Below are 13,572 nucleotides of genomic sequence, written 5' to 3'. Positions count from 1 at the left end.
ATCAAAGAGGAAGAGCTGGGATTTCTTGCATCCCGCTTTTCACTACCCAAAGGAGCCCCAAAGTGGCTTCCCAATCCCTTTCCCTCCCTCTCCCCACGACACCCTGTGAGGGAGGTGGAGTTGAGAGAGCTCAGAGAGAACTGTGGCTACTGCTCTTTAACCACCACACCACATTGGCTCCCCCCAGACAGACAGTAGAAAATGGTGTTAATCTTTCTTGGTTTGCCCCATTTGAAGACGCTGCTCTAGATCTCGGCTTGCTGCTGCTCCAGCTAAGACAGCTCAGGTCTTGCCAGGTTCTCTGGCCAGCCCTTGAGAATCCAGCTTCCCAGAAAGTCAGGTTTGTTGAAGGTTGTCTTAAATATTAAGAAGATTCCTTGCGTGGGACTCTGGGCTTTGAGCAAATCTCCTCCCCATTACCCAACACAGACAGAGTCCAATAGCACCTTGAAGACCAACAAAGGTGTGAGCCTCGAATTAATTTTGTTGGTCTTAAAGGTGCTATTGGACTCTTATTTTTGTTGAGCTGCTTCAGTCCCACACAGCTACCACTTGAATCTGTCCACCTGCCCCAGTTTCACATTTATGTCGCTGTGGAGCTGGGATTTTGCAGACGGTTTTGTGGCAGTCTAGCCATGTGGGGGAAATAAAGCAGATGAGACTCAAATTAAGGAGTCTTCTGTTCAAAGTACAGGAGGAAGAAGAGCTGTTCTTTTGTACCCCGCTTTTCATTACCTGGAGTGCCAAAGCAGTTTAACGACCCCCTTTCCCTTCCTCTCCCCACAATACACACCCTATGTGGTCGGTGGGGCTTGGAGAGCTCTGAGAGAACAGCTCCATGAGAATAGCTCCAAGAGAACTGGGGAGTGGTGCTCAAGAAGCCAGCAGTGGTGGGGTGACACAGTATTTCTGCTACGATTTTCAGCCAGCTCTGCTGTGACCCCGAATGACTGCATCCAGTGAAGCACTGGGCCACCCCACTGAAACGGGGCCTGCACTGATACCCCCAGGCTTGCTGGAGGAGCTGGGGGTCTGGCCGTCCCCCCAACCCGGAGGGAGCACTAAAAGCTTTGGCACCACATGGCCGGGCAAAAAGAGAGGCCAGGCACGGGCCGGCTGGGTTCGCTTACCGGACTTTCTCCTTTTCCGCCTCCTTCTCCTCCGCCGCCAGGTTCTTTCCGCACTCTCGTGTCCAGCAGCTGCTTCTGGATCTCTCCGCCGGCGCTGTGCTCCACGAGCCTGACCGGGTAGGTGATTTCGGAGGCACCCCATCTCCTCGGCCAGCTGGTGTTCGCGGTCTGCCGCCACAAGTCCCCCGGTTGCAAATCCGCCTGAGCAAAATCTGCTCCAAGGAAAGGGAAGGGAAGGGGTCATCGCAGAGCACCACAGGAAAGGGGAAGGGGAGGGTGGGTGGGGGGCTTCATCCTGGCTCCAACCATACCACAGGCATCCAGCACCCAGCAGGAGGTCTCGGGTGCGCAATGGGGAACTCAAGCTCGGAGGGGGGGGGTCCCCTGGAATTGCAGCTCACCTCCAGACTGCAGAGACCAGGTTCCCCAGAGGAAAGGACTGCTGGGGGGGGGTGGACTCTCCCCCATGCAGGTCCCTGTACACCCCTAAACCTGAATCAGGCAACCCTGCCCCCTCCCAGTGGTCGAGGGGGGTGGGGTGGCAATCCTAATTCAGAAGGCAGGAGGGCACAGGGCCTGCCCCCACTAGGAGAGCCAGTAGCCCCCCAACGAGGGTCCCAGGCCCACTTCCAAGGGCCAAATCCCGTCTCAGGCTGTGCCTTCCTCCTCCAGATTAATGATGCAGCTCATCCAGATCCCTTTGCACCCCAGGGCTCAGGGTTTCCTTATTATACCCGTTGTACAGTCTTGCCCTGTAGAGAGCCTGGCAGGGACATGGGGAGGGAACCTAACTCAGTGGCAGAGCCTCTGCTGGATACACAGACGGTCCCCGGCTCAATCCCCAGCAAGACCTTTCTCTGCCTGAGATGCTGGACAGCCCCTGCCAGTCTAAGCAGCCAGTTTTGACCGCGAGGGACCAAGGCAGCTTCCTGTCCGTTCAGACATGAACTCCGTGCTTTCTTGGGGGCTCACCCCTCTTTTCTCCCCAGAAAAAAGCTGAGTTCTGGCACTCCCCGCATTTCTGGTCTTGAGACCCGTAAAGACACCGGATGCACCGCCGGATCTACTCGCAGCCTCCCCTATCCACTCCTCCGGCTCTCCAGTGGTCCGAGGCAGCAGACCACCTGTGCCCACCATCTCCCCCCCCCCCAGGCCGGAGCTTCCTCCCAGCGCCCCCAGCCCAGCCCAGCCCAGCCCAGCTGTTGCTCCGCCATCTCCACCTGGGGGCTGGGAGGAACTGCAGAAAAATGTGTCGATGCAGCAGGAAAGACCGCAGTCCCCCCACCCCACCCCACCCCACCCCCCCCCCGGGCAGAGGAGGAACGCCCGCCGGGGGGCTGGCAATGCAGGGGCTGCGCACCGGCTGGAAGCCCCCACCCCACCCCACCCCACGCGCCCCGTGCAGAAGGGCTCTGGGACCACCTGTCCGGCCGTGCATGCATGGGGGGGGGGGGCTCCGGCTCCTGCGCGCCAGCTGTGGCCGGGCATGGGGGGGGGCTTCCAGGCGGGGGTCTCACCTGGCGGCGAGAGGAGCAGCGAGACGGCGGCGGTCCAGAGCCAGGGCGGCGGCGGCGGCGGCGGGCGGGTCATGCTGCCTTCATGCTCGGCGGGGCGAGGGGGCTCCGCCTTGGCCCGCAGCCTTCCCCAAGTGGTCGCCCGCCCGGCCGGCCGGCAGCGAGAGCAATAGAAGGGGGCGCCGCGGCCGCAGGAGGGAAGCCTCGCCCTCCCGGCGCTGCGACGCCCGCACGATGCGCGGGGGGCGCGGAGGAGAGGGAGGGAGGGAGGGAGGGAGAGAGGGAGAGAGGGTGATGGAGAGCACGTGAGCCGCCCACAGCCCTCCCCCCGCCCTCCCCCTCCCCCTCCCCCCAGGTCCGGTCCGGCCCAGCCCAGCCAGCCGGGAAGGGCCCCGGGCCAAGCCGCACGCCCCTCCCCCCCCCGCGCAGGAGGGAACCCCGGAGGCTCCCCGGAGAAGGGATCCAGGGCCCCTCTCCCCCCAGGGATGCCAGCCCCCCGGTGGGACCTGGGATCCCCCCCAGGACACTTCATCGCCAGGCTACGGTTGGATGCGCTGGAAGGTGGGAAAGATGCCCTCGCCCCCTCTGGGGTCCCTGCCCTGCCCAGGCTCCCCCCCCCCCCGTATTTCTCAACCTAGATCGGGCAATCCTGTGCCCCGGGGCAGGGGTGGATGGAGGGGACCTGGCATCCCAGTCTGGTCAGAGCCTGGTGGAGCTGCCATCTCCCCTGACTCCTGCAGCTTGGCTCATTCGCTTGAGTTACCCACGGGGCTCTTGCTGGCGACTTCTCACAAGCAGGCAGGGATGGGTTGACCACGACTGGGGCAGGAGAGGCTGATGGGACACGGATCTGGCTGCGGTTTCCAGGGGGAGGGTCTGCCAGAGGCTGTCAAGACCCTGGTGACGAAGGTGGAGAGAACACCCTGACCCTGTGGCATTGCATGGGCCGTCTGGATCCCCGATAAAGACTCGTTGCCCCAGAGAGACCAAAGCACAGTAGAGGGCAACAAAGACAACTGGGGGTGAGTTGGGTGTTGCACCCCACTTTTCTCTACCCTCGGGAGCCTCCAAGTGGCTTACAAGTGCCTTCCTTTCCTCTCCTGGGCTGAAAGAGCCCAGAGAGGACTGCTCTGTGAGAACAGCTCTAACGGGACTGGGACTAGCTAGCTGCGTGTGAAGGAGGAGTGGGGGATCAAACCCAGCCGGGCAGATTAGAACCAGCAGGCTCCTTACATCTCCAGCAGCTCCTTTGCCTTGCCGGACATTTTGCTCCTCCCTTTAGGAGTTAAGCGTCTTACACCAAAGTTCCCTCCGCCACGGACACTGTGTTCGTTTCCCGTTTTTAGGCCGAAGTCCTTCCCCTGGCTCAAGAGTTCCTTCTTGCTCAAGGCTTCTCCTCCATCTCATCACGCTGCTTCACTTGCTCTGTTTCTGTGTCCAGCCGTAACAAGCTTTTAGCCACGCTTTCCAGGGAGGGAGGGAGGGAGGGAGGGAGGTTTATGCAGCGTTTTTTCCGATTCCAACCCAGCCAGAACCCCCCGTCTGTTAAGGACTGCGCTAGCTGGGTCCTTGGGCCGGTTACACTCTTGACCCAGCCTACCTCACAAGGGTGGCGCAGCTGTACAACAGGGAGGGCCACGTGTTTCACCCTGAGCTCCTTGGAAGAACGAAAACACAGCAGACAGACAAACAGACACCGTGAAGTGACAGAAATTTATTTTCAAAAAGGAACAGTTAAAAAAAATAATCCATCTGCTTCTGAGAGAGGGAAAAAAACACAAGAAAAGCCGTTTCTCGGGAATCTGGGCTCCCCCAACGGCGGACCCTTCCCTGCCGGAACAAAGCCATGGCCACAGGCAGCACCCCCTAACGAGGGGGCAGGGGAGGCCCTCAGCAGGGCGGGGTGGGTTCCTTTAGGGGGAAAGGACCGAGCCCGTCCAGGCAGGCCCCGAGGGAACGGAAGGGGGTCCACCGAAGCTTCCTGTGTCCGTGGGAAGCGCTGGAGTCTTCTGGGCAGGCCTCGTGCCGCTCCAGGCTCTGCCAGAGCACCGAACAGAGGTGGGACTCGTAGCCGCTGTCCCGCACGCTCACGCAGGTCCCCAGCAGCGCGGAATCTATGGGGCGCTCCAAGGAGGATCGGGAGGGACCTCCCAGGGCGCACAGAAGTGGCACGTCCCATTCGGACTCCGAGGAAAAGGGCTCCTCAGAGCAAGGGAAGGGGGGCAGGCCTAGGCCGGACCACTTGGGCACGACAGCCTCAGGGCCCTGGGAGGGGCCCGTGCCCGGAGAACGTGGCAGGGGTGCAGAGCCAGGCAGCTGGGAGGACGTGCCTGCAGGAAAGTCCAGCGTGCCGAGCTTGGCCTCCCCGCCAGGGGACCGGCGAGGGGTCTGCATGGGCCGTTCCTCCCCGAGACGGACCACAGACGCTTCCTTCCGCTCTGGCCGCTGTTTGAGGCAGCCGGTGTCTGTGGCGGCACCTTCTCCGGGGGGCCGGGGGGATCCATCCTGAGGGAGCGGCGTGGGGGCAGCACGACCGTGGTGGGGCTTGGCCCCTGGAGCGGCTGATGGCCGGAGGCATCCTGGGCCCCTCTGGCTGCTGCTGCTGCTGCACTCTTGAGAAAAGGAGCCTTCTGGGGCGCCAACGGGGGGGACTCCAGAGGGTGGGCTGGGGTCCGGCAGCGGCTGGGTGGCCAAGGCGGGCCTCTTCTTGACCTGCCCACGCGGGCTGGATGAGAGTTTGCGCTTACGAGGCACCGGGGGCAGGAGGGCGGGGGGCGCCCAGGGCGTCTGCTGTGGGGCAGTCCCGGATCCTGCTTCGGGGGAGGCTGCGGGCTTCAGGGGAGAGTCCGGCTCCGTTCCTCCTCCGCCAGGATGCTCCGTGGCACTGCTGCCGCTACTCACCTGGCCAGACTGAGATGGCGGGGAGGGCACGGAGAGTAGCAGCGGGGCCCCAAGGAGCTCCGTCCACTGCCAAAGGCTCTGGTCCTCGGGCAAAGGGGAGGCAAGGCCCAGGCTGGCCAGCCCCCCATCGGAGTCCGCACCAGAGAGGCAGGCCTTTTGAGGGTGGCCAGGAGGGGCCACGATCCCCTGGCATCCAGAATGGTCACCGGATGTCCCGGGAGGGACCCTGAGGGGAAGAAAAGGAGACTTTAAGCTCTGCCTCTGGCCCTTCAACGCCTGCCTCCGTCTTCCGGAACCAAAGACTTTACCTGCACGGCAGTGAGGAGCCAGAGGAGTCAGCAAACACCTGGGTCATCTGGGCGATGAGGCTGTCCACGGGAGCGTAGCGAGAGGCGTCCAGGACAAACGCTGAGTGGCGAGGGCCTTGGAGGTGCTGCGAGGGAAACGGCAGAGGGATCAGCAAACGTCCCCCTACCAGGTAGCCAAACTGACCTGGCGTTGAGATACGGCGTGGCTTTGGCCACTGAGGCCGAATCAGGCAGGGCATTAGGCCAGATGTCTAAGCTAGGACAAGTGTCACTTCGAGTCTGTCACGCCCTCTGTGGCTACATTTTATGTTTTCTACTTAAGTCGAGCCGTCCCTTTTTTATGACTGCCCCTCTGCTGCTTGGCTTTAAGTCCCCCCCCCTCCCAGTTTCGTGTTCTCGTTTTGGTAGCAAGGCAGGGCATGCATCGACATTATAGGAACTAGTAACCATTTGCAATTCCACAAAGGTTTCTTCACAGCATTCGCAGTAGCCTCTCTGCCGTTTTGGGACAAGGCAACAGTCGGAGGAGCTTCCGCTGATGTGGGCCGGCTGGCCTTCTGGTGTTCTGCAGGGGAGAGGAGGGGAAGAGGGGAAGAAAAACAACGCGAATTGATCCAAGTGGCTGGCCAAAGTGGTCTGAAGCAGCAGAATAAAATCTGAGTCCAGGGGCCCCTTGAAGGCCCACAAAGTTTCATTCAAGGTGAGAACTTCTGTGGGCAGAAATAACAAACTCAGTTTACACAGTTACCATTAGTTTGAGTTAAATTCCCAGGGAGGAACATAGGGAAGGAAAGAAATACGTCGAGATTGTTGGGCAGATGTGGAACCCTGAGAGTTAAAATTGAGAAATAAGAACCTTACACTTACTTTGAGCTGGCAGGGGATCGCGGGGGCTCAAACGGGCTGCGTCTTCTCTGCTCTTGGAAGCACAGCTCAGGGAAGCTTTTAAACTGCTGCAGGAAAGGACGGAATCTCCTACAGGAGCAAGAAGTCTGGATCAGTCCTGGGGAGACCCAGGGGTACTTCTGCCTGCAGAGATTTTAGGCTGGGACCCAAAGGGACAGTCAGGGTACCAGAACTCGTGGCCAAGTTCATCCCTGCAGAATAGGTGAAATGCCAAAGAATAGACCTGGGCCCCTGAGCATGTGCAGAATTCCTTGCTTGTGTCTTGTGCCGCCAAGTCACAGTGGACCTGGGGTGACCCTTATGGGGTTTGTTCAGAGGCAGTCTGTCATTTTCCACCTCTGTGCAGCAACCTGAATCCTTTGGTGGTTTTCCACCCAAGGAGGGGCCCCGAACCAGCAGCTGCCATTAAGAAAGCTGGGGAAGTCATATTCCTGTCTGTGCCCAAATATGGAAGCAGTTTATGATTTTGGGATCTAGGTGGCATCGGCACAGGGCTTTTCGCCACTTTTGTCCTGCATATCTGTGGGAAAGGGTGGGCTCCTGACCCCACGGAAGAGCTTCAGGCAGGCCCAACCTTCACAAATCCCACCCTGGGACCCTTACCGGCTCTCATCTTCGACTTTCAGGAAGGGTGACTGTAGCCTCATGGCTAAAAAGGGAACACAGGGGGGGGGAAACAAATCAGTCGTTACTCCAAGACCCCAAAGTGAAAATTAAAAGTTATAGAGAAGATAGTTACAAAGAGGAGAAGGAGAAGACAGATAAGAGAGAGTCTGACAGAGAGACACGGAGAGAAGGTTACAGGTACAGATACTTTAAAGCTCTAAACAGTCTGGGACCTTCGTACCTTTGGGGCTGCCTCCTCCCCTGTGCCCCTCTGCTAAAGAGAGCTCAGCGAGCGTCGCTTGAGCCATGTGCAACAAGCCGATTATTCTATTAAAACGACAGCCTGACGAGCTCCTTGGCAGGCACGGTGCCAACCTGGTGCCGAAGATGCATTGTTAGCAAGTGGGAGGCGGTCCAGGGCTGGCACCTGCAGCAACCTCTCCAGGGAATACGAGACAAACCTTGTTAGCCGCACTGAGAAAACCCAACTGGCGGCTTCGGGCACCTGAGGAACGGTTAGGATTTGGGGAGGGGGGTAAAGGCAAATTGAGAAGCCCAGGCATTGCGAGGGCATGCCGGAGGGCTCTCCTGGACCTATGCTGAGGAGGCCTCCAAAGGAAATGGAGAAGCAGCTCCCTGTGGGCATTCTCTCGCTGGAGCTGCCTGCAAACAGCCCGCAGGCACATGCCCATGAGAAGAAGAATGGGAAGAAGAGCTGGTTTTTTAATACCCTGCTTTTCACTCCCCAAAGAAGTCCCGAAGCAACAGGAAAACTCATTGTCCTTCCTCTCCCCATCACAGACACCCTGGGAGGCAGGTGAAGCTGGGAGAGCTCTGAGAGAACTGTTCTGCAAGAACAGAAGCCCCCCTTGGCCACCTCCACTTTCTAGAGATGCTTGCTGGGTGTCAGGAAAGCTGCCGGTGAGTGCTGTGGGCAGTACGTCAGGGGCCCCTGCTCTAAGTATCCGGAGCAGCCCCCAGCATGCATAACCAAGCCACAGGCTGTCAGGTGCACGATGCAGTGGGAGACAGCCAAGACCCTGTGATCTCCAGCGGCACGACCACACTCACCTTTCTGAGCCGATGGAGTCCCAGAAGAAGAAGAAAAAGACTTAATCTAAACCAAGGAGAGAGCAACAGTAAGAGGAAAATTCTGCTACTCCTGGAGAAAAGGTGGGCTGCAGGGCATTCGACATCACAGAGGCCCCTCTTTTCAGTAAACCCCACCCTCAGATCTCCAGGTATTTCCAAACCTGGAGTTGGCAACGGTCTGTGCCTCAGAAGCAGGCTGCCTCCAACCTTAAGCTGGGTTTAGTGTATGGCTAAAGGCCGAGGTCCGGCTAGAGGCGCCCCCCTTCTCCACCAACCTGTCTTGTGGAACGGCCCCTCTTCGAGTCCAGCCATTGTAAGTAGGAAAACATATCTGAGAGAGAAAATGATTTAAGGAGCCAGCGGAAGGTTTGACAGTATGAAAGGGCAAGAAAGCACCGTCCCACCCTCCTCATTCTGCCTGTGGGTCAAGGCCTGGGGACCTCCTCATCGAGAGGCTATTGCCGTTTATATATATGGTAAGGGGGAGTGACACAAAGGGAGCAGAGATTATCATCATATAAAGAAAAATGTGTAGCCAAGTAGGTCCGACAGTTCTGCAGACCGACTGGCCACTCCCCCTGAGGACTCATCTCTGATGCCCTGCTCACTCGCTACAGCAGGGGTTCCCAAACTGTGGCTCTCCAGGCGTTCATGACCTACAATTCCCATGAGCCCTTGCCAATCGACCACGCTGGCAGGGGCTCATGGTAATTGTAATCCATTGACATCCGGAGAGCCGCAGTTTGGCTGCTCCTGCTACCAATACGTAAGGACTGGAAATTACCATTTCATTGTGTCTGAGGAATTGTGTGTGTACACACAAAAGCGGACACCTTGAATAAAGCTTTGTGGGTCTTAAAGGGGCTCAAACTTTGCCCAATACAGCAATGGACCTGGGAAAAAAACACGAGGACTGTCTTTTGGCTCCAAACTCCAGTTGCTGGCTGGCCCAAAAAAAGATCTGTGACTTACTCCGGTACCACTTATAGTGCTAGGAATCAGTGGGCCACACTCGTCATGCTAGGGAGACTATCAGTCGAGCCAGCTGACTTCTGGAGACGGTGCACAGAGGGGTGTGAGGAAGGAATTCACAGTTGCCCTCAGCAACTCCCCAGACTGGGAACCTGTGACCCGTCACTTTCTGGTTCAATGACCTGTCACCTTCTAGTCCAGTGGCAGAAAGAGGAGACGTCCATCTAGATTTCCACCTGTGCCTTCTGTTTCGGCAGACTCGGGGCTCTTGTTGCTCTGAAACCTGACTCGCGTTCTCCTGTTCACCACCCCAGGATTCTAACCAGGGTACGGAGCCAAGATAACAACAAGGCATGGAAGCCCAGTTCAAATCTCTGACAGGCTTTTGCAAAGTTCTTTGGGTAGCCCTGGGCAGGAAGGTCTCTTGGGCCGCCTGACCTCTCATGTTATTGTCAAAATGCCAGGGAACAGGTGAATTTTAGCCTACTCCTGACTGAAAGGCTCTAAGAGAACTCAGTTCAAAGTTTTCCAAGCCCAAAAGTCTTCAGTTGCGCTCTGAATGGAACTGCCCAGAAATTCATCTTTTGTTCAAGAACAAGCAAGCAGGAGAAACAACCTGAGCTAAAACCTTCACCTGAGGAGAACAAGTCCCACCAACAATCAGCCGTGATGCTTCCCCTCTCCTCCCAATAGGATTCATCCCATCCACAGAGCCCTTGTTAGAAAAAGATACCATCTGTGTGCATGATCTGTATGCCCCAGGATCGCGCACTGGTGAGGACACTGTTGCTGCTACAAGTATTACTCTGAAAAGAAAGGAAGAGAAAAAGTTCAGAGAGCTCATGGAAGATCTGCACAGTGGGGCTTGTGGATTCTCTACAATCAGAGAGAGAGAGAGAGAGAGAGAGAGAGATGGGTGCCTGGTGTCCTGGTTTCCCCACAGAAGAAGTTGGGTGTTCTGCCAAGCTCACCTGAGTTCCAATGGCCTTCTGCAGAAGTGTCTTCCCCCGGGTGACCAGGGCCTGCAAAAAGAGAAGGGGGAGGGGGTCGGAATTTGAGACACCGGGATCAGGAAGAGAATCAGGTTTCCCTAGACGCGGCAACAGGGCTGCACCCTCTGCTCATACCTTCCCTTTTTAATTAAGCGGCCTGCAACTCAAACAGCTCCTGAGATTAATTTGTTTGGATAATATGGCCAGTTTTGGAAGAAGGACTGCGTGGCATCATGCTTCAGTGAAGTCCCCCCCTCCCCAAACCCTGCCCCCTTCTCTGGCTCTACCCCCAACATCTCCAGGTATTTCCCAGCCCAGCTTCTCCCAGCTTCTGGATTGGATCCACAGGGCAAGGGCTTTCCATGTTCCATTGCATGCTGCTGGTTTTGAAGGTCCCTCAGTAACCGGCATAATTGCTATAGTTTAAAATTGGTAATTGACATACGGTTACAAGGGTAAGCTTTAAAGCCAGTTGTCAATTGCGTTAAGACCCCCCCCCCTTAAATCCTTCCCAATTCATGCTTGAAAACAATTGTGGCAAAGCAGGAGGAAATACAGGATGTGGACAATTAGCTGACAATGTTTTGCAGATTTTTTTGGGGGAGGGGGAATTAGCTGAGACATGAAACCACAACAAAGTCTTTGAGTAGAAACAGCCCTTGTTCTCACCACGATTTGCAATGAACTAGTGTGTTGTGGTGGTTAAGAGTGGCAGTCTCGAATTGGTTTGATCCCCCACTCCTCCTCTGCATGCAGCCAAGGTTGGGTGACCTTGAAGGAGACCACCACTGGACTGACAGATGTGTCCCCTCTTCCACCCCGGAAACAAAGATGAAATATGCAGTTCTGTTCACATAGTTTATGTATTTTAATAATTCTAACGATTGCTAATGATGATTAATTTTATGTAGTTTTCTCTGTCTGTCTGTCTGTCCTATCTAATAATTACATTTCTATACTGCCCTACTCCTGGAAGAGCTTGGGGCAGTTTACAGCATAAAGTAACTTCCTGATGATTTTCCAGTTAACTCCACCTGCGTCCTGATTGGCTCAACAGGAGACTTCGTACTTTTTGAGCACACTCCCCCCCCCCCGGCTTGCCTCCAGAATAACAGTTGAACAACAGAATGACTGCAGACAACAGCTAGCCAGATAGTTAGATCTCTTATCTCTCTCTTTCTAAACAAAGTTGTTTTGCTTCTAAATATTTTTTTATTCTTCAAGGAGCCTGGTGCTTCAATTTGTCTGCATATTTAAACTGTACCAACACAGGTCAGGGTGAAACCCCACAGTCCCTTACAGCATCTGATGGCTTGTGTGCAGGATCCCTGCGACCCTTTCCCACAGGGGGTTGAGTTCCAGCCTGGGTATTCCTTAAGACCGCAGTGGTCTGCTTTCTTCCACAACTCTCCTTCCTGGCGTCTTGGTTGCTAGAGACGATACACATCACCTCTTTGCTGAGAAAACTTTCCACGACCTGGAGCCCGAAACACAGGAAGCAAATAGCAAAGAGAGGATAACATGATTCAGATAGTCATTTGGCAGAGTCAGGGACACAGCAGCAAACAGCCCTCAGATTCTTCTGACAGGCCCACCTAAGGCCATGGAAGAAATGGGGGGAAAGAGTTGAATCTGCCCCACATAGGCACAAGACCAAGTGGATTTGCTTGTCAGAAGGGCTACAGGCTGCGGATTCCGCAACTGATTCAGCAAAGTTCCATTACAGGTGGCCACATTTCCGAAAACAGTCAAGCAGAATCTTCTCATCTTCTACTTTCAAAGATCTCTTAAACTGAGCATTCAATCTGTGTAGGATCCCTGACCCCAAAGGGAGCAGACTGGCCTCAACCACGGCCTGGTCTTTTTTGACCCTTGTGAAATCAGGGCCCTGTGGAGCCTTGAACAGTTTTGCAGGGCCTGTAAGTCCTAGCTGTTCCACCAGGCCTAAGGTTGAGGCCTTAGAGGCGAGTAACATCTCAATTCTAGCTGGCCTGCTGGAAAAACGTTATCATGCTTCTCAAAACTATTCTCAAGACTTAAAAAGGAAACATACTTCTTACTTCAAACCTATCCCCTGAGAGACTCTCAGATAAGACAGGAATGTAATGCATTACACAGCCACCCTTCCTAGAAGTAAATAAAACACCCAGCAACCTTTTACACACTTCAGCATGGAAAGATTCTCCTCTTGCCCCGTCCCACCTCTGAAGACAGCTGTGTCTTCCCCTCTTGACCGGGCAGAAAATTACTCACCCCACCAAATCGTTTCAGCGACTTTTCCAAAAACTCCAGGGTCTTTCCACTGGGGAGGTCCAAGAAGAAAGATTTCCCTGCCAAGGGGCGGCTCCTAACTGACCTCTGCTGAACTGGGGGACCTTGACCCTTCTGAGCTGTGGCGTCCACGTGAGCTGCAAGGCAAGAGAGAGACATGAAAAAGAATTCGGTGGGACCGTAGGCCGAGCGGCTGGAGACACGTATTCAGCCGCGCCAACCGAGATGCCCGTCTATCCCTTGGGACTGTCGCTAGGAGAAGAAGAAGGAAAAAGGAACACCTTGGCATGTTAATCAGGACAATCTAATAAAAGCAGAACATGCTGAAAAACACAATTTGGCCTCGTTGACACTTTTAAGACAACAAAGCTTTGGAGCAGGGGTAGTCAAACTGCGGCCCTCCAGATATCCATGGACTACAATTCCCAGGAGCCCCTGCCAGCGAACGCTGGCAGAGGCTCCTGGGAATTGTAGTCCATTGACATCTGGAGGGCCGCAGTTTGACTACCCCTGATTTAGAGCTCCATAAAGCAAGCGGATCACCCCCCCCAGCTGCGCGGGCCACAGTCCCTGCCAGGGATGCCAGCCTCCCGGCGGGGCCGGGAGATCCCCCGGGGCCCCCGCTGGCCCCCCGACCGCAGCCCCCTCGTCCGCCCCCCGAGCTGCAGGAGGCCGGCGGGGAGAAGCGCTGCTGGCGAGAGCGGCCAGGGGAGGCTTACCCATCCCGACGGCGGCCTGCGGGAGCTTCCCTGCCGGGGTTAAACCGAGCCTGCGGGCTGCTACGGCGGCCGAGGAGGGCCAAGCGAGGCTCCGCGAAGCGGGCGGGGGGCGGGGCTGCCTCCCACTTTGCTCAATTTAAACACGGCCCTCCCCCGGCCCC

The 13,572-nt window shown here is 56.3% G+C and overlaps 2 protein-coding genes across 6 annotated transcripts in view; both read right to left on the bottom strand.

Moving 5' to 3' along the window:
- ADAM11 (ADAM metallopeptidase domain 11) overlaps nucleotides 1-2,918 on the bottom strand; it is a 31,654-nt gene extending 28,736 nt beyond the window's left edge. For 4 of the 5 annotated variants that reach the window (XM_077314104.1, XM_077314103.1, XM_077314102.1 and 1 more), the window contains exons 1-2: nucleotides 2,648-2,918; nucleotides 1,131-1,342 (exon numbers count right to left, since the gene is read on the bottom strand). In XM_077314104.1, coding sequence (XP_077170219.1) covers nucleotides 1,131-1,342; nucleotides 2,648-2,720 — 285 coding nt within the window. In that variant the 5' untranslated portion in view covers nucleotides 2,721-2,918. The remainder of the gene's footprint in view (nucleotides 1-1,130; nucleotides 1,343-2,647) is intronic. The other variant, XM_077314106.1, reaches the window with a different exon arrangement.
- A 1,420-nt stretch (nucleotides 2,919-4,338) lies between these two features.
- DBF4B (DBF4B-CDC7 kinase regulatory subunit) lies at nucleotides 4,339-13,564 on the bottom strand. The gene is made up of 12 exons (XM_077313030.1): nucleotides 13,412-13,564; nucleotides 12,675-12,829; nucleotides 11,722-11,898; nucleotides 10,401-10,451; nucleotides 10,163-10,235; nucleotides 8,733-8,788; nucleotides 8,437-8,482; nucleotides 7,363-7,408; nucleotides 6,721-6,828; nucleotides 6,301-6,418; nucleotides 5,854-5,978; nucleotides 4,339-5,771 (listed from the first exon to the last, which is right to left on the bottom strand). Exons 1-12 carry the CDS (start codon nucleotides 13,413-13,415, stop codon nucleotides 4,535-4,537), a joined length of 2,196 nt encoding a protein of 731 aa, XP_077169145.1. The 5' UTR covers nucleotides 13,416-13,564; the 3' UTR covers nucleotides 4,339-4,534.
- Between the last annotated feature and the right edge of the window lie 8 nt (nucleotides 13,565-13,572).

Source organism: Paroedura picta, chromosome 16 (genome assembly GCF_049243985.1).
Source record: "Paroedura picta isolate Pp20150507F chromosome 16, Ppicta_v3.0, whole genome shotgun sequence".
Taxonomy (NCBI): domain Eukaryota; kingdom Metazoa; phylum Chordata; class Lepidosauria; order Squamata; family Gekkonidae; genus Paroedura; species Paroedura picta.
Note: the sequence above shows the minus strand (reverse complement) of the source record. Positions and strands in the feature narration are given on the sequence as shown.